Source organism: Ipomoea nil, unplaced genomic scaffold (genome assembly GCF_001879475.1).
Source record: "Ipomoea nil cultivar Tokyo-kokei standard unplaced genomic scaffold, Asagao_1.1 scaffold2516, whole genome shotgun sequence".
Taxonomy (NCBI): domain Eukaryota; kingdom Viridiplantae; phylum Streptophyta; class Magnoliopsida; order Solanales; family Convolvulaceae; genus Ipomoea; species Ipomoea nil.
This window is the reverse complement of record NW_017618944.1, coordinates 611,660-639,130: the sequence shown is the minus strand read 5'-3', so window position 1 is coordinate 639,130 and position 27,471 is coordinate 611,660. Positions and strand designations below refer to the sequence as shown.

Here is a 27,471-nt window from a genome sequence, read left to right as displayed (position 1 = left end):
AGTATATATTTAATATTTTATGCTCTAATTTTTATTTGCTCTCCCTTAGGTCTCGTATTTGGTTTTAACGATACCTATACAATTATTTTATTGACAATTATAATCGATCTTGACTATATTATCTTACATTTGTAAACTTAGAATTACCTATTTAAATACGCAAATTCAACATTCAATTATCTGAACAATTTCAATATAATCTTGCCTTGATATATATACTTTAAAATACTTGTTTAAAAAAAAAAAAAGGCATTATCCCAATCGCACAATGCGCGTAAAAAACTAATTAATTTTAATAAGTGATGTCTTTGATTCTTGTTTCTTTCATATTTTGCACATGCACTGTGATAAAATGTTTCTGAATTTTACTTAGGTTGCATATGGTATTCTTAACATACAATATGGAGTAGTTTCAGTCCATCATCATGTCTAATTGAATATAGGAAAGGAACAGAAGTACAATATATAATGTTGCTTGACTGATTATTATATATCAGTGAATCAAGCAATTTTGACAAACAGTAGAGATTTGCTTAATTCGTTGCCTTAATCCAGTTAACGAAACTATTGAAATTCTGATACGAAGACCCTCCTCTTTTAACACTGGATAACACCTCTGCTTGAAGATCCACGGCTCTAGCTTTGAAGTTTTCATCCCCAAACAATTGTTCCACCTTGTTCTTTATTTCCTGTCGTCCGATGATTCCATTCTCGTTTCTATCGAACCCCAAACCAATCTTCCAAACATCACAGATGTAACTTTTGTTGAATAACTGATCAGAAAAGTATGGCCAGCACAAGAAAGGCAAGCCATTGCTGACACCTTCAATGGTGGAATTCCAGCCGCAATGGCTCAGGAAACAGCCGAGAGAGGGATGCGCCAACACTTTCTGCTGAGGTGCCCATTCAACTAGCCGCCCACGATTGCGGGTTCTGTCTATGAACTCTTCAGGGTAAGGATTTCCTGCCTCCTCAATAAATCCTTGCCTAACAACCCATAAAAATGGTCTGTTGGTGAGTTCAAGCCCAAGGGCCAGTTCTTGAAATTCTGCCATGTCAAAAATGGTGTGGCTTCCGAATGCAACGTAGATGACAGAGTTGAGTGGCTGCTGGTCAAGCCATTTCAGGCAATTTGTGTCCTCCTGCCAGAATTGGCCTGACGTTTTCCCAAGACGGTTGCTTGCTAGTAATGGTCCAATAGGTATGAGCTTCGGGTAAAATGCAAATACATCATATTCCATCACCTGAGATGAGTTGCAGATTATCCACTCTGCTGCTTTAACTGATTCATTGTTTTTGAAAGCCAAATCGAAAACAAGCTTCCGTAGCCCTGGATCGCTGAAACAGTTCCACTGTAAATCTGTGGAGTTCATAGCAGGCATGAGAGGCAGCAATTTTATGCTTTGCCTTTTCAGGATTTCTCCTGGTCACAACAAATAAAATGTATATATATATATATATATATATATATATATATATATATATATATATATATATATATTTGTGTTAGAAGGAAATTATTAGTTCACTAAGAAAAGAAAGTTAATATTTCACTTGTGGAACAAGCAAAAAGCTAAGTTAAGCTGTTTTACCATTGTTGCCAACAATCCCATCATCAACTAGCTTTGAAACATTAAACATCATGGCTAGTGAAGCAGCTGAAGCAGTCCAGAAAGCAACTCGCTGGAGTCCCAATCTTTTCCCCAAGTCAAAGACCCAACCCAAATTTTCATCGGCAATAACACACGAAACTCTATTCTCATCCGACTCATTTATGTTATGAACGAGAGCCTCCAGCTTCCCTGGAACAACCTCAAAGAATGCTTCTGTTAGCTTCTTCAGGTCATTCCTATCCTCCTCCACTGCCAACCCGTCAGGGACTGATACCAGGTTTATAGCATTGTCTGCCTCCGATATGGACTCGATGATTCGGTTGTGGTTGAACTCAGAGTTGACGAAAGTGACTTTGCATCCATGCTTGACTAAGCACAGGCAAAGCTCCATTAAAGGGATAACATGGCCTTGTGCTGGATATGGTATGGCTATGATATGTGGCTTTCTCATCATTAATTGCTCTAATTTGCTTCTTCAATTCTTGCTACAATTTCTGATGGGACACCATTTTATAGGCCTGTGGCAGTCGGGAATTCAACCAAATTCAGTAAATATGTGGACACGCCATTCATTCAGAAATAATGTATTGTCAGTAATAATGTATTGTCATATCGTTTGTAATATATTGGGCCATGTTTTGGCCCTTTGGTAGCTGCCGACAATTTAATCTCCTGCTGTTTCTTTCCGCAAATTATGTTGTGCAACCGTGTGCACATGTATGGTGCACACGGTTGCAAAAACGACGTCGTTTTGACTAAAAACGTGCATCTCACTTAAAAAGAAAAAAAAATTCAGGTTCGATTCCCGGCAATAGTATTTTTTTGTGCATAATTTGAATTATATATCTACAAATTCATAACTATATATCCATGGTAGCCAGCCATGACCACTTATATTTGTTGGAAAGAGTGCTTTTAATCTGTAATACATTTGAGATACAACAATAATACAGAATACAACAGGGAAAAAAAACTGGATCATTTGATATCTTCAGACGTGTAATCACTTTCCTATAAGCTTTAAATCTCTCTCTATAAAAACAACAAGGTTCAAGATTTAATCTTATGGGATACAAGAAGATGAATGAAATTCTCAAGTTGCTTTGTTTGAGAATTCCCTGTAGAGATGTAAGCCTATGAAGTATCTTGGTTTCCTGCAAAATAATTGCTTGTAAAATATGCATGTAAATTGCCTGTCCCTATCAGATGATTCTCCAATATATTTAATGTTGAAAATTATATTTATTTGGAGAAATTACATGGAAGTTGCTGTGATTTAAAACTCAACTTCCATAAGATAAGATATATCCTGATTGATATATCTATCACTAGAGAAATAATAAAATTATTTTGAGTCAGTAACTGTATGCAAAATTATATACATATATATATATATATATATATATATATATATATATATATATTCCTTACGCATGAAAACATGCAAAGAATAAATATAAATAATATTCATATATGTAGTTCAATAATCTCAAGCATACAGCTACATATACCAAGCATGTTAAGTGTAACTTTGAAGCATACAGCTTCAAAATGCATAAATAGAAGAGCATATTCCAAGCACGTTAAGTACATATTCCAAGCACATTAAGTGTAGTTTTGAAGCATATAGCTTCAAAATGCCCCAAAACCTTACGCATGAAAATATCCAAACATGCATTAATACTCTCAAGCATATTAGCTATAACTCTCAAGCATATTAGCTATATATCACAAGCATATAGCTATATACTCTCAAGCATATTAACTATCTACATTTCTCCCAGTATTTTAATTAACTTTCTACCAAACTAAAATAATATTTACAACTCCACAACTCCAAATATTATTTAAGCTTTCATGGTAGTTCATCTGAAACATTAATCTCCATTACTATATAAATTTCCAACATTCCTCCTCCATTTATATAGTAAAGACTAATACTTTACCAAGATAAATCCAAGACTCATGCATAAATGAAAGTGTCTTAGAGATTGAACTTTCACATAGTATTATATGCGTTACATTAATTTGGATTGCAGTGATGGACGAACCTTGAATCACGCAGTCTCTTTAAAGAAACGTAGATATAACACACACAAATTTTACAGTCATTACAACTCACTGTAACTTGACACTATTATGGCCATGTGTCCGGATCCATTAATGAGCACATACCATGTAAAGCCCAATTAACAAACTTGTTTGAAGCGGCCACACTTCATGCTCACAGAGGCTAATCTTTTATCTCATGCACTGCATCTTGCATTTTTTCAAAAGATCAGTTAAGAGTAAAACTCATCCCTACAACAATGCAGAACCAAGCATCACCTTTTATTTGGATACAATTTTAATTAAACTTTTGATGCTTGCAAATCACAAAATGAAGTACTCATCTACATTGAACTCAAGGTCTAACGTAATAACTTAGACGTGAGTTGAGCTTTCCTTCACTTGTAATTTTAATTTAGGTTTTCCGTATCCCTTCCGATGAATCATGTCCCTTGCAAGGACTTTTGCAAACGGATCCGTTAAAACCGGGACTGTACCAAGTCCAGTGTTACAACACTATTACCTAGGATTTTCCACATAGCTAAATCTCAAGCCCATGTGCCTCCACTTGCCATTATAAACACTTGTTTATATGATATGGCCAGTGTAGTAGCATTGTCATAATGTACTAAACTGGTGACATCGGTTTTGGCCAAACCGGAATCTAAATAATCAAATTCCTTAGCCAATCAACTTCTTGCATGCCAAAGCCAACGCAAGGAATTCATATGCCGTAGTTGAAAAAGCAACTTTGCTTTTAGAAACCCATAAAACAACACCTCCTCCAAGCAGAAATATCCATCTACTAAATGAGGAACAAGTTTCATGATTACACATTCAACTGGCATTAGAATATCTTTCCAGGATGAAAATATCTATCAAATATACCAAACCATAATTAATGGTTTTATTCAAGTATATCAAAATTCCTTTTAATCTCATCCACTTAGCCAACTGAACATGATGATAGATATAATTTTAATATCCTATTAATGAACTGGTGAAATAAAATATTTAATTGATTATAACCGGAACCCACTTAATATGTTCCTAATCAATAAATATTTATATCCTGCAAATTCTACAACCAAGAATTTCAATCATCATGTTGAACTTATTAGCAGTGAGGACTTCTTAAAATAAAAATTCAACCTCCTCCATTTGAGACATCATCAACTTTAGAGAATAAACCTCCTCCATTCAGAGAACATCAACTATGAAGAATAACCATTTTGATTTTAAGCTTTTAACTTTTCATGTTTCTTCTAAACTGGAGAATCATACCAACTTAAATCATAATCCTTGATTTAAATTTAAACTTTCTTTTCACTGCTAACTGCCAGCCATACTAGATAAACTAGTAAACTTTTTGGCTTTCAAAATTTTAACACATTCTCAATATGAGAAACTTTGTGTTAAAGGCATTCATAAATTTTATGAATTTCATTATGCATACTTCATGCATAAAACTTTCTACATGCCTTCATTAGAAATATACTAGAATATTTCGAAGGCATTTCTGTCTTTAATAGAAATATTAATAACATAATATTTCAAAAACTTTCACAAGTATAAAAACATCCGTGTGCTAAAATACCAATATTTCATGCATGAAAAAATAAAAATAATTACATCTTATCATTATGCAACTCTGTATCCATGCAAATGATACCAGAAATATTTACAACACCAAACTACACCAAATTTGGCAATTTACAGCACACCAAGATCCAACATATTATACATGTATCTTGTATACTATGCATGCAACCGAGACAGAGTCTCAATATAAAAATATTTATAAACATGCATAAACATATCCTTGTATTTAACAGGCTATGCAAAATTCAAAAAAATCTCATGCATATCTTCTAGACATAATCTAGAACTTAACCAGTAAGTAAAATAAAACTTACGTACCTGCCAAGGCCGAGACAAAGATATAAAAGGTACTGTACCGATCTCATCCTGTAAATAATATCTTGCCTTGATAATCATCACTTTCGGCCTTTGATACGCTGAAACCGCACACCCACTCTAGGGAAGTACACATCTTCTCATGCCAATTAATCATGGCAAACAAAATGATTTATTTAAATAAAATCATTTTACACATCTCACTAATCATCTCAGCATCACTTGATGCCCCATGACTTATAGTGAAGATGAAAACAAAAACTGCATAACATGAATTTAATCCACATGTACAACATGTACACAACATGCCATGAATAACATGCAAAATTCGCATGAAAAACCTTCTTGTACAATAGAAAGTGATATCTGTCATCCTTACCACCAAATTCGAAATTCTCATTCCGAAATATTTTCGTGATTGGAAACTGCTCTTTCACGCCAGACCTCTTGTCTTCAAAACTTTCAAGACAAGACCATGATCACAGCTTTATAATATTAAATCTTATAGATTGTTAGAAAGAGTGCTTTTAATCTGTAATACATTTGAGATACAACAATAATACAAAATACAACAGGGAACAAAAACTGGATCATTTGATATCTTCAGGCGTGTAATCACTTTCCTATAAGCTTTAAGTCCCCCTCTCAAGCAACAAGGTTCAAGATTTAATCTTATGGGATACAAGAAGATGAATGAAATTCTCAAGTTGCTTTGTTTGAGAATTCCCTGTAGAGATGTAAGCCTATGAAGTATCTTGGTTTCCTGCAAAATAATTGCTTGTAAAATATGCATGTAAATTGCCTGTAAATTGCATGTAAATTGCCTGTCCCTATAAGATGATTCTCCAATATATTTAATGTTGAAAATTATATTTGTTTGGAGAAGTTACATGGAAGTTGCTGTGATTTAAAACTCAACTTCCATAAGATAAGATATATCCTGATTGATATATCTATCACTAGAGAAATAATAAAATTATTTTGAGTCAGTAACTGTATGCAAAATTATATACATATATATATTTATATATTCCTTACGCATGAAAACATGCAAAGAATAAATATAAATAATATCCATATATGTAGTTCAATAATCTCAAGCATACAGCTACATATACCAAGCATGTTAAGTGTAACTTTGAAGCATACAGCTTCAAAATGCATAAATAGAAGAGCATATTCCAAGCACGTTAAGTACATATTCCAAGCACGTTAAGTACATATTCCAAGCACGTTAAGTGTAGTTTTGAAGCATATAGCTTCAAAATGCCCCAAAACCTTACGCATGAAAATATCCAAACATGCATTAATACTCTCAAGCATATTAGCTATAACTCTCAAGCATATTAGCTATATATCACAAGCATATAGCTATATACTCTCAAGCATATTAACTATATACATTTCTCCCAGTATTTTAATTAACTTTCTACCAAACTAAAATAATATTTACAACTCCACAACTCCAAATATTATTTAAGCTTTCATGGTAGTTCATCTGAAACATTAATCTGCATTACTATATAAATTTCCAACAATATTATTATTATTATTAGTTTCTTTTCAAGTACTGTTAGTATATAATGGTCGTGAGGCACAATAATAATATAACCATAATTAAATATTCTTGTATTGTATTCCGTGAATCACAATATAATATAACAATAATTAAACATTCTTCAACTCTATATTCTTCTAAGATTTCTATTACAATAATTATTTCCTAATTTACCATAATTAAATAATTTGACCAATTATAAAGAAAGATTATTAAATAATGCACGCGATAATTTTTTAATTAAAAATTTTAAAAATTCATTAATAAAACATAAGTTTCTCATAGTTTTTTCTTTGAAATTATTTAATAAATTATTTTTTAAAGAAATTGGTGGGCTAAACCGCCTACGGCAATTTGCGATGGATAGATCTAAAAAAAATACGCGATTTCAAAAAAACATTTATCCAAAACGGACAACGACCGAGTCAAAAGATATGTCTTGCCAAACTTTTGATACTTTACAACTTAAAAAAAAAAAATTAAAAAATTAAACCCCGGTTCAGCAGGCGAGGCCAGCGGCACAATTTTTGCAATATATAGTATAGATATAGATTAGAATAGGAATAGTATTACACAATTTTATAATATTAGAATAGAATTTTAACCCAGAATTATTGTAGAAATCAATATATTTTATTAGGGAGAGAGATTTTTTAGGGATTGGGCGGGAAGTTAAAATTTCAGGATTTTGTTTTTATATATAGTATAGATTGTATTACACTATTTTATAATATAAGAATAGAATTTTAACCCAGAATTATTGTACGAATGGAAAAGTAGAAATCAATATATTATATTAGGGAGAGAGATTTTTTAGGAATTGGGCGGGAAGTTAAAATTTCAGGATTTTGTTTTTATATATAGTATATATAGATATAGATTGTATTACACTATTTTATAATATAAGAATAGAATTTTAACCCAGAATTATTGTATGAATGGGAAAGTAGAAATCAATATATTATATTAGGGAGATAGATTTTTTAAGAATTGTGTAGGAAGTTAAAATTTCAGGATTTTGTTTTTATATATAGTATAGATTTATATTGTGCAAAATAAATAAATAAATTATCAAAATATTTCTCCTGATATTTTTTTTTGAAAGCCAACCAATAAATGATTGTATTAATGGAGCAAAGTGGGAGGGATTGCATCCCATAACATAAACTGGTCCTGAGTAAAAGCTAACGAAGCTAAAACATGTGCAGACAAATTAAGCTGTCTAGAAATATAACTTATAAGTAAACGAAGCCACCATCCTCCTGCATTGATCTACCGTATATGATATTTGATATTTCTACAATTTTTTATTATAATAAAGTATATATATTTTTTTGAAAGGATAATAAAGTATATATGATATATCGTATCTAATATAATTTTTCTTTATATATAATGAATTGCTTTTGAGATTAATAAAAAAAAAAATTTTAAAAAAAAAAAACACGGACCATCATTTGTCACTCCAAAAATACCATGGACGATGACCTTTAATTTTCTTTCATCTCTAATCTGTATTGATTTGCACTCCTCTTTGAGCCTTGTGTTCTCTTCCTTGAGATGGTCTAACTTCTCAATAAAGGTTTTTGAGTTCTTCATTCATACGAGAGTTATCACTCTTACATTTCAGCAAGTAGGCATATGTGGGTCTCTTCTTTTTGAGTCAGAAGATAAGCTAGATTTGGACAAGTCACTACTGTAATAGCTCTCTTCCGGTGGTTCTTTGATCACTAGGGCCTTCCTTCTTTCTATTTTGTCATCTTTTCTTTTGTTATATCTCTAACTTATTTCGCTCATCTTTTCTTTCTTAGCTTGTATTTCTTCTTCCACAAAGTAAGGACATTCAACTTTGAAATGCATGTCTTGGTTTCCTGCAATTATAACAAAAAGTTCAAAGTTCATAATAAGTATCTTCTGTTTCTTATGATTTTCTTACCTTTGATGAGTTGGAGGATAGTCTATGTCTCCTTGAGCACCTCTTTGGTTGAGCTCAGTTGTGTTTGACACATTTCTTAAAAAAACTTGGAGGATGGTCTATGTCTCCTTGAGCAACAGGGTCATCTTTCATTTTGCTGGTTCTAGATTTTTGGAGCTTGATGGTCTCCTAAAAGATCTTGAGGTTGATGGCGTTTCATTGTCAACTAGTGTTGTTGTTGTTAGGGGTAGGGGTGTTAGCGGATAGAGCTTTCGATAAACTATTCGTGTTCGTGTTCAGCAAGCGTTCGTTTATGTTCGTTTATTAAGGTAAACGAACATTAACAAACAAAATTTAGAGCTTGGTTTATAAACGAACAAAGTCTGAACAATTGTAAGCTCGTTTGCTAAGAGATCGTGAACAAGCTCGTTTAGTGTTCGTTTAATAATGTTCGCAAACAAGCTCATTTAGTGTTCGTTTAATAATGTTCGTGAACAAGCTCATTTGTGTTCGTTTAATATTTGTTTGTATTATCTTTGTAGTTGTGTTACTTGTTTGGTTATTTTTCGTGAACATATATTATTTCTTGTTCACGAATGAATTGTGGTCATGAACATGGTCATATGTTTGGTTATTAAGCATTCACAAACGTGAACGAATAGGTTCGTGAACGTGTTCATTAATGTTAACAAACATGTTTGTGAATGTGTTCGTTAATGTTAACGAACACGTTCGTGAACACGACAAACACTAATGAACGCTTAACAACAAACACGAACAGAATTTTCAAAAACCTTAACAAATGAACGCGAACACGAACACTCCAAAAACCTTAACAAACTAACACGAACAGCCTCCGTTCATTTATGTTCGGTTCGTTAACATCCCGGGGTGATAATCTTAACCCGAACTCAATGAGTTGACCCGATAAAATTGAAATTTTTAGTGTTAGGCATGAAACATTTTAACCCGATAAAAAATGGGTCTGATAAACCTTGATAAGACCAGTGGCTCGAACGGACTAGTCCAATAGCGCAAACCACTTGGATATTCTTTATTATAAAAGTGATGTGGAATATAACATACATTAGTTTATAACTAAGCTCATCTTTAGTTGTTGTTATTATTATTATTATTATTATTATTATTATTATTATTATTATTATTATTATTATTAAATTGTTAAATAAAATTTTAATGTATATTACAAAATAAAATATTTTTTTGAAAATAAATAATTAAAATTTTATTATAAATATTATATTATAGTGTAAGTATATTGATTATTTTTTGCTGAAATTTAAAAATAGAGGTTTAGATTGATTGAATGATGTATAAATTTATATTTATATTATTAGTGTATATATTCTAGTTTAGAATATACCAAGACTATGTGGTCTAATGGTACCTGGGTTGGACTTCCATTTGGAAGGTTATGAGTTCGAGCCTCAGTGGAGGTGTTATTGGTTCTTTGTGTTTCAGTAGGTTGAGAAAGTATATGAACAGATACTACAATGTAATAGGGCCAGTAACATTCAAAAAAAAAAAAAAAATCTAGTTTAGCATATAATTATAATTTATGGAGTATTTAACAATAATATAATTTATACATAATATTTTTACTTTATAATTATAATATTATTATTACGTTATAAAGTTTATAAAATGTATAGTTTATAATTTTCAAACACCATCTTTAATTTGAGCTTTAATTCCATACACACAGCAGATAAAATGAATAGAACCATGAAAATTTACGGGGTGTATTCAATTGTCTCCGTGACTTGCCATTTTTATTGTCTTCTCATTACGTTTCTTGCCTTGTCATTTACCATTCGTAATTTTTTTTTAATTCCTAATTATTCGGGTTTAATAATTTGGACACCCAGATTAATTAAATCCATCACCCACTAAAAAAAATAGAACATACTAGTTCATACACAAACAATATGAGAAATTATCTAAATATCAACATGCTAGTTCAATAGATTATTAAGCAATACATATGAAATAATTTAATAAAGTAAATTACATGTAGACTTTGCTAAAGTAATTTAAATAAAACTTCTCCTATATTTATGGAGCCATTAATGTGAACCCAATTCTACTAGAATTGTGAGAGTACAAACGGTGTATAGGTCAAAGATTACCGAAGATGAAATCCACTTAAAAATTGAGTTAATACCACAAATGGTCCTCTGACTATTGTAGTAGTACTTCTTTTAGTTCTCAACTTTCAATTCGACCAAAACACATACCTCGACTTTTATTTTGACCACAAATAGTCCTTCGTTAGTCTTTCCGTTAAGTGAGTGTTAAATTTAAGAGTATTATCGTCAAATCAAAGAAAAAAATAAAAGTTAATACCACAAATAGTCCTCTGACTATTGGGATAGTACTCCTTTTAGTCCTCAACTTTCAATTAGACCAAAACACATACCTCGAGTTTCATTTTTGGCCACAAATAGTCCTCCGTTAGTCTTTCTGTTAAGTGAGTGTTAAATTTAAGGGTATTATCGTCAACTCAATTAGAAGAAAAAAAAATAAGATTTAATACCACAAATGGTCCTCTGACTATTGGGGTAGTACTCCTTTTAGTCCTCAACTTTCAATTCGACCAAAACACATACCTCGACTTTCATTTTTGACCACAAATAGTCCTCTGTTAGTCTTTTTGTTAAGTGGGTGTTAAATTTATGGAATTATCGTCAAATCAAAGAAAAAATAAAATAGTTAACAACAAGTCCATTTAAAACAGCAAAGGCAAAAAGTATCACTACAATCGTGGATGCAAGGCGAAACAAATGGAGCCAAGATGCCATGAATTGGGTAGTCAAACATATCATGAAACCAAAGGTTATGCTGGTTGTTCTTGGAAGCCATAAACTCGATCTGTTACGTTTCTCTGAAGTTTTTTGGTTTTTGTTGAAAGCTGCTTTGATAGATCTGTGAGTTTTTGGATAGATAAGGGTGACCGACATGCTTCTAGATTATAAGTGGTGTCTATCAATAGAGGCATGTATGTGGAGCAAATGAAGTATGGTATTCAATAGAGATATACCTAAGTCAAGACCAATAGACCATAGTTAAATCTTAGTAGAACAGTCGAATATTTTTAAACTTGCAGAAGACTTAACGTACAAGAACTCTTTGAGAACGTCTATTAATTACTACCTTATATCTTTTTTCTTTTTTTTTTTTAAAAAAAATGAACAAAGTAATCAAGCTAGATACATGAAATCTTGGCATCAAAACAAAGTCAACATTTTTTTTTTTTTGAAAAAGCAATGACTTACCCAAAAATGTATGGTGGTTTAACAACCATCCAAGATATGCAACGCGTCTTGTTAATGTATTATTCCAAATTCATGTATTAACAACATTATTATTATTATTATTATTATTATTATTATTATTATTATTATTATTATTATTATTATTATTTTATTTTTTCTTTGATTTGACGATAATACCCTTAAATTTAACACTCATTTAACGGAAAGACTAACGGATGACTATTTGTGGTCAAAAATAAAGTCAATGTATGTATTTTGGTCGAATTGAAGGTTGAGGACTAAAATGAGTACTACATCAATAGTCGGGAGAAATTTGTGGTATTAACTCTAAAAATTAACTCATACGCTTCTTTTCCTCAGAAATTGGTGATTTGTAATATTGCAAGTCTCCAAGTAAATCTTGATTCACTTCCAATACCACTTCATTGTCTAGATGGTGAAATTGCTCATAAGATTGAATGAATTGAGTACATATCACACTAATCTCAAGTTTAAATCATTCTAGAGAGATAGGATTTGCGCAAAGAGAGAGCAAATCACAATGAGATCATGTTGATCAAGTCGTTATTTCTTGTAGAAGATGAGTTGATATTTATGTCCACTCTTTGTCGATGTTCCAATATGCTAGAGGTGATTTTATCAAGAGCAATTAGTTTTAACTCGATCTAACATATTCTTGATAACTACTTTTTTTTTTTAGCAAATCTTGATAACTACTTCTGGACATCATAATTACAGTTAATGCTTCCCAAAATTGATAACCGTAAAATCCTACTGTAACTTACTAGACTATAGAGACTAAAGAACTACAGAACTACATACAAACTACAACAAACCTAATTTGTCAAAAATTATGTGAATACATTTAGCATAATCAGTGTTGCAAATTAAAAATCGGTCTAGGCGCCCTTAGACCGTGGCGATTTTCCCCCTAGACGTTCGCTTAGCGCCTAACTCGGTCAAGTTAACTCGTCCATTTCAGTTGAGTTAATCGAGTTAACTCGGTCGGTTCGACCTTGCTAATTTTTTTCATATTATATATATATATATATATATATATATATATATATATATATATATATATATATATATATATATATATATATATATATTATTTTTCTTATTTATATAATTTATTTAAATAAAGACACACACACAGATGTGGCTTTGTGCGTTTGTGGCTTCCCGTGCGGTTGTGCGGTTGATTAATGTGCGTAAGTTTTATACTTAATGTGCGTGAGTCTTGTGCTTAATGTGCCTGAGATTTGTACTTAATGTGTGTGAGTGTGTAATGTTAATGTGCGTGAGTGTGTAATGTTAATGTGCGTGAGTTTTGTACTTAATGTGCCTGAGTATTGTGCTTAATGTGCGTGACTTTTAACACAATCGCACAGGAAGCTATAAACAAAATACATTCAGACCACAACATCACACACATTAAACACAAAAGTCAGACGAAGACGTATATGATGAAGAATAGAGCGAGGGGAAGAGAGGATTAAGAGAATAGGAAGAGAAGACGAAGACGTAGATGAAGACGTATATGATGAAGAACAAAGAGAGGGGAAGAGAGGATTAAGGGAATAGGAAGAGAAGACGAAGACGTATATGAAGAAGAACAGAGAGAGAGGAAGAGAGGATTAAGGGAAAAGAGAGGAAGAGAAGACGAAGACGAAGACGTATATGTACACGAGCAACAGGAGCACATTAACAGTACACACTCATGCACATTAAGTACAAATCTCAGACACATTAAACACAAGACTCAGACACATTAAGTACAAAACTCACGCACATTAAGCACAAGACTCACGCACATTAAGTACAAAGTTCACGCACATTAATCAACCGCACGAGAAGCACCCAACCGCTATATATATATATATATATATATATATATATATATATATATATATATATATATATATATATATATATATATACCCACGCACACACGTGCATTGTTTTTTTTTTTTTTAAGTTAACCGCTTAGGCGTTAGGCGCTCCTCTACCGTCTGACTAGTGCCTAGCGCCTATTGCAACCATGAGCATAATAATGCTTACAAATCGTTTTTTTTTCTATATTTAATTTCTCTCTCTAAGTTCTTTAATGGAGTTTGCACGCATCTACTTGAAATATGCTATTCAGAACACTATTGACTTAAGGAACATATCAACCTAATATGTTATGACTAATTATGTAGGTCCTATTCATAACATTAACACTTTATGGATCATATTTTTGCTTGCTTTTGTTCCTTACTCTTTCAACCGCAAAAGGAAAAGGTATTTAACCACGAGGCAAGAGATCCACATTTGTAACTACAAGTAAAGGCGGAGGGTGTATGCCATGTGGGCCTTGCAAGTTGCACCCCCCCCCCACCCCATCCCTACCCCTATCCCACCCCCAATTTTTTTAATATTATATATAATATTAATTTTTTAAAATAATATTATATAGAATATTAAAATTTTGTTGTTCCTTCAAAATATTTGGAACCCCTCCCACTTAAATTAATCTTACAGGCTAAGTTATAAACTTTTTCATCTTCTTAACTTCTCCGGTTCTCTCACATTTCAAATTATGTAGATAATTTTGTCATTAAAATCTATGCATATTTTTCAAGTTAGTTTTTGTTTTTGTTTTTTCTGTTTTTTTTTTTTTTTTGTTTTTTTTTTTTTGGTTTGTTTCTAACTACTTAGCTTGTTTGGTTAATTTTTGTTTCATATTATATTGTTTATTTTAAATAGTTGTTTTGTTTGATTCTTCTTTCCAAAAGGTTGTACTCCAATCCTAAGGGCCCCCTACACCCCGCCCCGACAGAGCAGCTAGGAGGATGTAAATCATGGTAACTCAACTGAACATGAACCACAGAAGCTAGATCTTTGCTCACTGCGCACAAGACGCCCCCTCACTTTGAGAGGTTACTCCCAAACTGCCGCTGGTGAGACTCGATCTCTGGTCATTCTTTCCAACTTTCACATCTATGACCATTTGATTCTTAAATAATGGATATCAAGGTGCATTTAATTTGTTTGGTTAATTATGCAGATTTGTGATTTTGTAATAAATTTTGTATTTAATTTAACATGCATAATAATGTAAAAATTGTGTAGTATATGTATTTGAGAAAGCAATTGCTATTATGTTATGTTGTGAAATGGTAGTTTTTAAGAAATAATCAACCGTCTTTGAAAACATGCGTGAATGTTTTCATTCTTTCAACTGTACAAAGCAATTGCAATGTGCATTTAAAAGCATATTACAAAATATTTTAATATAGATTCAATTATAAATGATTTATTCTAAACTTTATTACATTTGTAATGTAATGATTATTTTAAAATATGTTAACTGGATATCAAGATTTAGTACATCCATCAACCGTAGTTGGCCCCCGCACTATTCAATCCTGGTTCCGCCCCTGACCACAAGGTCACGAGTTCGAATCATTGCCTTCGTGGTTTGAGCTAATCAGCTATGAGTAACCTAGACTGATTTATTTCCTTGTAGGCCTTTATCGACTAAGGTCACAATGTAGAGTTTACCTACCCTCAAAAGAGTTGTAGGATTTCTCTCGTCATAAAAATAAAAATATAAAAAAATATTAAAAAAAAAAGGTATTTAAATCACCAAAATTATGTATTGTGATTATATGTTATTCTTAACATACAATATGGAGTAGTTTCAATCCATCATCAGTGTCTAATTGAACATAGGAAAAGGGATCAAGTAATTTATGAAACATTTTTAGGCTTCATTTAAGGAACAGAAGTACAATACATAATGTTGCTTGACAGATTATTATCAGTGACTCAAGCAGTTTTGACGGACAGTAGAGATTTGCTTAATTTGTTGCCTTAATCCAGTTAACGAAACTACTGAAATTCCTATACGAAGACCCTCCTCTTTTAACACTAGACACCACCTCTGCTTGAAGATCCACGGCTCTAGCTTTGAAGTTTTCATCCCCAAACAATTGTTCCACCTTGTTCTTGATTTCCCGTCGTCCGATGATTCCATTCTCGTTTCTATCGAACCCCAAACCAATCTTCCAAACATCACATATGTAACTTTTGTTGAATAACTGATCAGCAAAGTATGGCCAGCACAAGAAAGGCAAGCCATTGCTGACACCTTCAATTGTAGAATTCCAGCCGCAATGGCTTAGGAAACAGCCGAGAGAGGGATGCGCCAACACTTTCTGCTGAGGTGCCCATTCAACCAGCCGCCCACGATTGCGGGTTCTGTCTATGAACCCTTCAGGGTAAGGATTTCCTGCTTCCTCAATAAACCCTTGCCTAACAACCCATAAAAATGGTCGGTTGGTGAGTTCAAGCCCAAGGGCAAGTTCTTGAAACTCTGCCATGTTGAAAATGGTATGGCTTCCGAATGCAACGTAGATGACAGAGTTCAGTGGCTGCTGGTCAAGCCATTTCAGGCAATCTGTGTCCTCTCGCCAGAAGTGGCCTGATGTTTTCCCAAGACGATTGCTTGCTAGTAATGGTCCAATAGGTATCATATTCGGATAAAATGCAAATACCTCATATTCCATCACCTGAGATGAGTTGCAGAGTAGCCACTCTGCTGCTTTCACTGATTCATTGATTTTGAACGCCACATCGAAATGAAGCCTCTGTTGCCCCGGATCGCTGAAACAGTTCCACGCTAAATCTGTAGTGTTCATAGCCGGCATTCGAGGCAACAATTTGATGCTCTGCTTTCTCAGTATTTCTCCTGGTCACAACAAATAAAATGTATATTTAATATGTGTTAGAACGAATTGAAATTATTAGTTCACTAAGAAAAGAAAGTTAATATTTTTGTTGTTGTTACCATTCTTGCCAACAACCCCATCATCAAGTAGCTTTGGAATATTGAACATCATGGTTAGAGTAGCAGCTGCAGCAGGCCAGAAAGCAGCTCGCTGGAGTCCCAATTTCTTGGCCAAGTCAAGCGCCCAACCCAAATGTTGGTCGGCAATAACACACGAAACTCTGTTCTCAACCGACTCATTTATGTTATGAATGAGAGCCTCCAGCTTCCCTGGAACAACCTCATGGAATGCGTCTAATAGCTTCTTCAGGTCATTCCTATCCTCCTCAGCTGCCAACCCGTCAGGGACCGATACCAGGTTTATAACATTGTCTGCTTCAGACATGGATTCGATGATTCGGTTGTGGTTGAACTCAGAGTTGACGAAGGTGACTTTGCAGCCATGCTCGACTAAGCACTGGCAAAGCTCCATTAAAGGGATAACATGGCCCTGTGCTGGATATGGTATGGCTAGGATATGTGGCTTTCTCATCTTTAAATGGCTCTGTTGCTCTAATTTGCTTCTTCAATTTCTGATCGAACAGCATTTTATAGGGAAAATATCTACTCCCACTCTCAATTTTTACTCCTACATACAAAACTTAGGTGTAGACATTTATATTAAGACCCACATGTAAAAAATTAATTTATCAGTGTCTGCTACATCATAAAATAAAATTTAGGGATTTCATGTAGTTGAACTCCATTTTATAGGCCTTTGGCAGTCGCGAATTCAACCAAATTCAGTAAATATGTGGACACCATTCATTCAGAAATAATGTATTGTCATATCGTTTGTAATATATTGGGCCATGTTTGGCCCTTTGGTAGCTGCCGACAATTTAATCTCCGGCGGTTTCTTTCAAGTAATGCAGTGACACATTATATCGTTGCATCACATTTTACACGTGATGGCTAAATGAGTACGTGATGACTGCTACAATTCCTAACTACCCGTGTTTATACTCCTTTTCTCTTATCTCTAATCTCTATTGATTTGCACTCCTTTTCAGCCTTGTGTTCTCTTCCTTGAGAGTGTCTAACTTCTCAATAAAACTAGTGAGGTTTTTGAGTTCTTCATTCATACCAGAGTTATCACTCTTACATTGACAGTTTTCACTTTTGCTTCATGTTTCTTTTGAATTTCATTAAATTTGCTCAACATTGATAAGAATGTATTATATGGCGGTTCTCAAATAATTTTTCTAGACTATCATATAGTTCTCGACTATAGTGGTTTTACTCAATTTAGTCCTAAATAACTTTTTATGCTCAGTTTAGTCCTAGACTTTGATGGTTTTACACAGTTTACTCATTTGTTAAAAATTTGGCCAGTTAACAGTTAGAAATAGAATCCTAATGGTAATTTCTCATTACTGTTGTTTCTCTGTTACTTATCCATTGCTTCTCTAACGGATGGGCACCCAAATACAACTAAAAAAAAGCTATTTAAACAAATTGTAGGAAAATATTTATTTATTTATTTAGGGCTAGAATTGATTTGGTGGCGACGATCTTCATTTCTGCGTGGAGCTTAATAATCGGAAGAAGAAAGAATCATCCCAAATGAGATGAAGGATGAGAAATTACTATTATGATCCTATTTCTAATTGTCAACTAACAGAATTTGTAACAAATGACTAAATTGTGTAAAACCATTAAAGTCGATGACGAAATTGAGCACAGAAAGTCATTTAGGACTAAATTGAGTAAAATCAGAATAGTCCATGACTATATTGACTATAACTCAATCTTTTTTACTTTTATAAACTATGTACGAGTATATAAAAGTATGTAGGACAAACATTTATAAACTTTTAAATACATTTTTATACTAAAAAATCTACAAATGTAAGTAATTAGTACACCTTACAAACATTTCATAACTTCTATTGATACATTATTTATATTTCATACAAAAACTTTTATAATATATAATATATAATATATTTTTATAAATCATAAATTAATTAATTCATTTCAAAAAAAAAAAAAAATTGAATGCCACAAAAATAGAGTATATTATACATAAAGACAATATCAATCAATTTTCACTAACGGCCCGTTTGGTTCTCGAAAAATATTTGAGGAAAAATGGAATTGAAATTCCATGGAAAATAAAATTACCGGGAAAATTAATTACATTGTTTGATTGGTGGAAAATAAATTACTGAGAATATTGATTCCATTGTTTGGTTGGGTTTGGAATTGTAAGGAATAATGAATATAAAGACAATTATACCCCTACACAATAATAACACTAATAATAATAATGGTACTTAAGAAAAATTGGTGAAAGCATAATTGTCCTACTTGTTTCCCATGGAAAACAAAATACCAAGGAAGAGTTGATTGCAATATATTTCTCAAACAAATAAATGTCCGAAGTATATCTATCCACAGGGAAGTGGGCGTATCAAGCATTAGTTACTAATTTATTCTTGTGAAGCTAATCTTAACGAAAATCATGAATGGTTGATTAATTATAAAACTAATTCAAAGAGTAAAGTAGCATGTTTGTGAAAACAATAGAAAGAGTGTGAGATACCTGAGATTCAAATATTTAATCACATAGTGTCAATTTTAAGAACAATATTAAATCTGAGTTTAAAAAAGTGTGAGAATGCAAACAAGGGAAAGAGTTACTCCCGTAATCTCTAACCTAAATGAATATTCACCCCGTGATATAAACACCCAACAATGAAATAACAAGCATTCAATATAAACTCTTAACTAATACCATCTCCCGATGTGCAATACCTAAGAATTAACTCCCTAACATATATGCTCTCTCCCAAGGTGCAATTGTGGGTGCTCTTAATTATACCCTAACTCCCGTTAAGACATAAAGACAGATGTGAAACAAGTAATTATGACCACTAACTACTAGCATCAACAATATGAAATCACAATTGCAACACAAGTATAAAACCCAAATATCAATATATTAAAGAAATCTGAGAACTAGGCACATAGGTTCATAAACACTTTTACTCAAGAATCTCTAAGGGTATTTAGCCAAGCATGGCTAAAATATTCATAGCAATAATATAAAGAGTTTACAAGCAATCAAAGAAAGTAAAAGAATAGACCAAGAAATTCTCTCAAATCTTCCTAACTTTTCTTCTTTCTTCCAAATGAAACTTGTAGCTCTTGATCTCTCTTTCTTGTCTCCAAAACGCAGCTTGAGAGTCTTCTAGGGTTGAGGAAGGTGGGATTTTATAGCGGGAGCCAAGCGAGGGGCAAAATAGGAAAGTTCCACACAAAAAATTCCAAAATCTCGCCCAGCCCAATCGACGTCTCGACGTGTCGAGTTTGACGTCGTATTTCGACACGCCTCGACTGGACGTTTCGTTGAGACATCACTCGACGCATCGAGTCTTCGGCTGGAACCTTGGAACACCTACTAGAATTTCTCAACGCGTCAAGAACCCTTCTTGACGCGTCGAATCTTCTGTTTCAGCACTCCAACTCTGTTTTGACTCCAAACTTGTCCTAGAATTTTCCTTGCTTTTGCAATTGATCTATAATGGTTCCAAACCACTAACAAACACTGTAAAACATTCAAATCAAGTGTAAAATCATATCTAAATGAGAAAACAGGGGAATATGCATTTAAAACAACATTTTCATGAACTTAAACCCAATAAATAGATTCACACTAACACTAGAAGCATGTACAATTAAGCTCACATCAAGAGCGTGGAAAATGTTTTCCTCATTCGTGAGGGAAATGTTTTCCATGAACTAAACAAAGGAAAAGCCAGTTTTCCTCAAATTCAAGGAAAACATTTTCCAGCGAAGAAAACATGCCCAAAATGATATAGAGTGTATGAAACAAATAATAATACTATGAACTCACATTTAATTTGGACCATATGAACATTATCCAATCATAACGATCTTATAATGACATATTTAGAAACATATACGTCTTTGATTTTGTGTTCAACCATTCCATGTCCTTAAAACAAGTATCAATATCCAAATTTGGAAGTTCCTTAATAGCATCCCAATAACCATTCTCTTTTTCTTTTTTATGCACCAAATTGTGGATATTAATAATAATTGAATCAACAATATTAGGTAATTTTTCTAACACATTAAATCGATTTGTTTCATCAGTTGAGCTACTATTTCCTTCATATTTGGTCATATTCTTCTTTTTTATTCTTAGAATACTTTTTTGAAGTTGCTTCCACATTTATCTGTTGAGGTTCTGATGAAGTATATTGTGAGAATTGTGGATCTTGGCTATCTACCTATACATTGTATTGTGTAAATTAAATCCATCGTTAACAAAATCAAATTATAGTTAATCAAATCTATATTGATTATCTTCTTCAATACCATAGCTTCTTGCATCAATTTCATTAACCAACCCGTTAGAGTTTTTTCCTATGGCAGTAATACTTCTAAATACAAATTTTATTACTGCGAACAATGACAAAGTCTTGTTCTACGTTGTTTGCACCAACGAATTTTTGGTATGATTTTTTTTAGATATATGTGAACATAAAAATAAAAAATAAAATTCAAAAGTATATGACTATTGATGAAACGTACTGTAAAACTCTGGAGAGAAATTAAAGTTGAAAAGTTTGGGATTGGAGGACTGGATTTCAACTATTTATATTTATGAAGAAAATGACTACAGAAAACTTAGTATGATAAAATCTATAAAAGTTAATAAATTTTTTAATACGAGTAGACTTTTAAAAACTCTATCAAAGTCTTAAACAAATACCAACAAACTTTTAAAGATTTTAAATCAAATACTACTAAACTTTTAAAATCTTTAAAAGTATTTAAATTTTAATAAAAATTTGGATGTAATAATACACCCCGCTTTATCTGGCAAATTGAGGTGAGTGATATCCAATAATAATATGAACCTTATTGGACTCAAATTTTATGGCTATATGATCCTTTGGAGAAATAGAATTCCTTTTTGGTCCAACATGTGCCAATAAAAAATACAGAACAAATGTGCTACGTAATTAATATTTTGACGATTAATTTCGTACCAATTTCACATAAATTATAGCAACACAACCAATTAATGATGACTAATCTACATATGGCAAATTATATCGTCCACCAGGGCGAACAATGCATTGTGCATCCTTGCTCAAAATGACGTCGTTTTGTATTCTCTTTTTTTTTTTTTAGAAATTTCGTTTTCCGTGTCTGCTGTTAACTTCTTAAAAAAATCTCATGTTTTGAATATACATAATTGTATAATAAAATGTACATAATTGTATAAAAGAATACACAAACTCTTTCGCGTCAACTCCCCACACAACTTAACAAAACGACGTCGTTTTGGACAGAGCGAGACGCACAATGCATTGTACGCCCTGATGCACGATATAACGATTATGTACATATCATAGCCAATTAGCCATAACATATCCAGTACAAGGCCATGTTGCTTAACCTCAATCGAATCATCAAGGCCCAACCATCTCGGAGGCAGATAATGTTATAAGGTTATTCTTATCCCTGCAAATCTCTTTCACATTTAAAAATTAATCTCACTTCCATATCACTTAATTTGCAAATCATTTATTATTCACACTACATCCTTGCAAATCCAATCAACTTTCAAAAGTGGACCCCAATATATAAAAATAACATTATTAATCTATATCAATTACATTTAAATATTAAAAAGTAAAGAAACAATTTTTTTTTTAAAGTACAAAACTTGCGGCAGCTTTTGTACTGGATTGCAAATTTGCAATCCAAATAAGCAAATAAAAAAATATAAATATTGTGGCAAATGCCACATCACTTAACAAAAGGGTATGGGTTGAGTACAGCCTAATGTTCCAAAGCTAGTTGATGGCAAGGATGTTAACACATTACACATATAGCTTGTTCCACAACAATACAGATATGTTAAATTTCTTTTTCTAGACAGTATAGTATGCACACAAATAGTTAACCTGAGAGGCATAATTGAATGAAAGGAACTCATTCATTTTTATTAATCAAATGTTAATAGTTTAATTCTTAATTTTAGGTATGAAACAACTATTAATCGCTGTGTTACGCTAACAACCTACATAATTAATCATAACGGGTTATGTCATGTAAAATTTTTAGGAGATAGTGAGTAACTGAGTATCTAAGTTATTCTCAAAAAAAAAAAAAAAAAAAAAAATGAGTATCTAAAAGTCTATGTGTCTTTCCCGGTAGTAACATAGCATGTGACGCCGTAACATGAAAGGGCAGTGCTGTCATTTTCAGTCTGATTATCATGTGACTTCCTCATCATCTGTGTTTGCCCTAATTTCTTGTCAGCACTACTCACAGTCTCGAATTGAATTTACCAGTACTAGCAGCTTTAATGCTGCAGATTAACTACAACCTAGAATACTATACACTCGCCCTTCCATTTATTTCCATTTTTTGTTGTTGCATTAGAATCCAACCAACACTAGATTCCGCTGTTTCAATGGACAAAGTAATTACTCCGTACTAATTATGCAGAGTTTATGAATTTCTGGATATGTTAGAATCTGATACCATACTTAGGATTAAGTGCTTACCAATTACGTCAAAAGGTAAACGCTTATATACCGCCGTTATCATATTGTTTTCAGATACTGGGTGTTAGATTTTGCCCTAAGTCTTTTATCGCTCCGCCTAATAAGATGTTTGACTTTGTGGACTGTAAATTTGTTGGAGCAAAGACCTGAAGGGACAAATGCAGCATCTAGTTTTTCGAAAATGTGACGATACACAAAAATAAAGTTATACCCTTTTTTACAGACTATAACTTTTACTAGTAATGAGCGTTTGATTCTAACAGTAATGTAGTCGTATTTCATGAGATTCAAGAAAATTTTACAGGAATTCCGGGCTCAACTGCAATATACATGATAGGTGCTAAAGGAAAGATTAAAATCTTTGTGATACTATATGATTGATGACTACTAGTTGAATCTTGGGAATTAGTACTCACCTGAACTACCCACCCATTGCATTTCTTGAAAGCAAAACGGCAGAAACTAAAACACCCACCCCAACCCCCAAGAAAGAAAGAACGAAAGAAAGAAAGAATCTTTTTGTTGCTTTTTTTTTTTCTGTTTTCCGAGACTTTTCGGGATTCTGAGAAGAGGACAAGGCTACCTACGATAGAGGATTCTGGGTATTCTGGGTGCCGGAGTTGTTGGAAGACCCGTAAATATCAATCAACTTCTGCAAAACCAAGACTTGGGTTCTGAGAAGAACGATGTAGTCGGCGGTTTCTTGGAACAGCTGGTCGGATTTAATCTCTTCATCGTGGGAGGGAATGAGTTGCTTGAGAGCCTCCAGCTTGTCTGAAACTGAATCTCCGGTGCCGGGGAGGAGGGGCCGTTGGCTCTTGTGATGGTGGAGCTCGCAGATTCTCCTCCGTGAGCCGGATCTTCTTCCGCTCTTTCTCATCGGTAGGCCGCCGGAGGGTGGCGTCGACGTTGACCCCATTTTGCGATTTGGGCGGTGGAAGAGAAAAGCGTTACGTTGCGAGCGAGCGAGCTGAGAATTTGGAAGAGAGGAGACAGCGGCGTTAAATTTGAGGGCCGGTGTGAATCTGTAACGGGGAACGCCTTACGGACACCGGGTTTAAGTAAAGGAGACTCCGAGAACTGCCACTTGTTTCTTCCCAAATTACAAATATGCCATTATAACCAGTGTTGGGCGGAGACTCGTGAAAGGTCAAGTTCAACACCAAGTAACTAACAAATTTAACGAGGACCATGAAATAAATACGGAATATAATTCTAATTACACTTTAGTTTCATCTGATAATGTTGTTTTATTTTTCAATTTCATTTTTCACGGTCACTAGTTTTATTATAGTAATACAGTTTTTCAATCAATTGGCGGAGGTCTATTAAGGGCCAAAGTTCAGCACTAGGTAACTAGGGATTTCTTGACGGAGACCTTTGAAGGGTCAGGTTGAGCACTTTATCTATGAAAAAATATTACGAGTAAATTTGGCATATATAAAAAATTAAAATTGTGTCATCATTACTACTAACTATACCTTTTTGACATAATAATAATAAGTGATTGATATAATTACCGGGTTTTCCATTTATGTAATTAAGATTAATTTTTTTTAAAAAAAAAAAGTGCAGTAATATCCAATAGACAAAGAAACAAAACAGTGTAGGCTGTAGTTCTCGTTATTTTTGAGAAATCCAAAAATGCTCCCCACAAAATTAATGGTCCAGATCATCTTGGTCCTTTACATCTCTCCATACAATAATGAAGTTTGGCCGCCCCAGTTGGGGGGGACAATGCTCCTAGATATTTGAGATGGGAAGATTATGGATTCATGGGCAATCTTGTAACTTCACACGCTAAACGACACCCCCGTTTTCGTATACCACTTTATAGCGGGAAGATGGACAGGCCTGAGAAAGCCTTCCCAATCTGCAACGGCACGTGTTTACACTTTGCTACTTGCAGCAAAATTCCCAAAATACACACACCCCGTAACAATTAATTACGGACCCACTATTTATTACGGTGTCCGTGTATCTATTTTCTTTTGTTTTGGTCTCTCTCAATTATAACCACATTTTTCACGTCCTTTTATTATCATTATTATTATTATGGCATTTTAGTATTTATTTATTCACTTCTTTTATTTCACTCTCATTCTAATAAAACGCAAGAAATAAGAATGTTTAAAAAAAAAAAAACAAAAAAGAAATAGGAAGGGTGAAATTGAGAGAAGCTAGCGGTATGGGTCCGTAAAAGGGTGCAAGTGAAAGTGGTATGGGGGCCAGCAAAGCATCATGTATCTATCTATCTCCGATGAGAGAAGTTTTTATATATGAATATTACGTACGCTGTGAATAATATAGTGTAGGGTAGCATTCAGAGAAAAAATCACATGGGAAAGCACATGCACCAACGAGCTCGGCCTACCGCCTACATAACACACCCAACCCAAGTCTATCGTCCACTACAAGTACTATGCTTACATGCTTATATATATATATATATATATACTAGTTTTACGCACGCATTGCGCGAATAAGTTAATGTTCAATGTTTATAATTAAATAAATATTTAAAAGTATATCAAACAAGATTATATATGAGAAGTTCATACATAAATAATTTATTGTTAAATTTGTTTATTTAAATAGGTAACTCATAGTATATATGAATACAATATAATTGTTTTTTTTATTTTATTTCTTTTATTAACTTCTTATTATTATTATTATTATTATTATTATTATTATTATTATTATTATTATTATTATTATTATTGTTTTAAAAACTATTATTATTATTATGTATATCCTTAATTAGATCGTTTTACATGTTAATCTAAACAACTAATTTTTTTTTTAAATATCTTTTTACCACGTTGATATAATTCGCTAGTCAAATCCGCTAACACTAATCGCTAACTGCTGATTGTCAAACAAGGACATTGTGAGGTGGTTTCCAATTCAATTTGTTGTGTGATTTGATTACTCTCTTTATTGTGTGTGTGCGCGCTTTAATCTTATAGGAACTATCTTAAAATGAGTACTTAAGAACCAATTGTGGCCTTCCAACTTTTAAGATGCATGGATGAGATTTATTTTGATTAAAAAGGCCAAAATTGTTTATTTTGGGGTGAAAAATATTTTCGCCATATTATTTAGGGGTAAAATAGAGATGCTTTTTTTTTAATTATTGATTTTCCGTTTCAAACCCTCTTACCTCCTTCACATAATGCACACCCCCACGAACCCCCCCCCCCCCCCCCCCCTATGCAAAAACATGACTGGAATGCCATGATTGCACTACCACACAGATACGCACACACAGTGACCCTTAAAACGCACAGACAACCTAGATAGAATGCATCATTCATAAACCACACATACCGTGAACCTTAAAATGCACAAAACAACTAGTCCATCCTACACAGTCCAAACAAATACGCAAACAACGTGATTCTGAAATGCACATCCCACCCTAACAACATAGCATTTAGACAGTTCAAAATAATTCTCAATGTATAAACACATTAAACGTCAACCGTGTTAGGAAACCCAACAATTGATGAAGCCATTGTAAGTGAAAAGGGAGAGCGTGCAAGAGAGATACGGACTGTGGTACGTAGAACGTAACCGATAAAAGAGAACCCATAAAAACACTCATAATCTTCCTAAAATAAAACTCCTAAAATCATGCAAATATCCCATAGGAAAAAAAAAGTCAAAATAAATGACATCCAAAATTCTCAAACCCCCGGGCCCCAATAAATAAGAAAGAATAAAAATATGAAAAATCCCCCTCAT

The 27,471-nt window shown here is 33.1% G+C and overlaps 3 protein-coding genes across 3 annotated transcripts; all 3 read right to left on the bottom strand.

Annotated features, from left to right (window-relative positions):
- Nucleotides 1–402: 402 nt before the first annotated feature.
- On the bottom strand, nucleotides 403–13,077 carry LOC109153682 (UDP-glycosyltransferase 83A1-like). Its single transcript, XM_019301555.1, has 3 exons — nucleotides 13,066–13,077; nucleotides 1,593–2,107; nucleotides 403–1,423 (listed from the first exon to the last, which is right to left on the bottom strand). The coding sequence occupies exons 2-3, from the start codon at nucleotides 2,065–2,067 to the stop codon at nucleotides 534–536; spliced, it is 1,365 nt and encodes a 454-aa protein (XP_019157100.1). The 5' UTR covers nucleotides 2,068–2,107; nucleotides 13,066–13,077; the 3' UTR covers nucleotides 403–533.
- Nucleotides 13,078–15,992: 2,915 nt separating this feature from the next.
- On the bottom strand, nucleotides 15,993–17,837 carry LOC109153683 (UDP-glycosyltransferase 83A1-like). Its single transcript, XM_019301556.1, has 3 exons — nucleotides 17,761–17,837; nucleotides 17,186–17,720; nucleotides 15,993–17,086 (listed from the first exon to the last, which is right to left on the bottom strand). Exons 2-3 carry the CDS (start codon nucleotides 17,655–17,657, stop codon nucleotides 16,197–16,199), a joined length of 1,362 nt encoding a protein of 453 aa, XP_019157101.1. The 5' UTR covers nucleotides 17,658–17,720; nucleotides 17,761–17,837; the 3' UTR covers nucleotides 15,993–16,196.
- A 6,133-nt stretch (nucleotides 17,838–23,970) lies between these two features.
- On the bottom strand, nucleotides 23,971–24,764 carry LOC109153629. The gene has a single exon (XM_019301483.1). It carries the CDS (start codon nucleotides 24,638–24,640, stop codon nucleotides 24,305–24,307), a length of 336 nt encoding a protein of 111 aa, XP_019157028.1. The 5' UTR covers nucleotides 24,641–24,764; the 3' UTR covers nucleotides 23,971–24,304.
- Nucleotides 24,765–27,471: the final 2,707 nt, after the last annotated feature.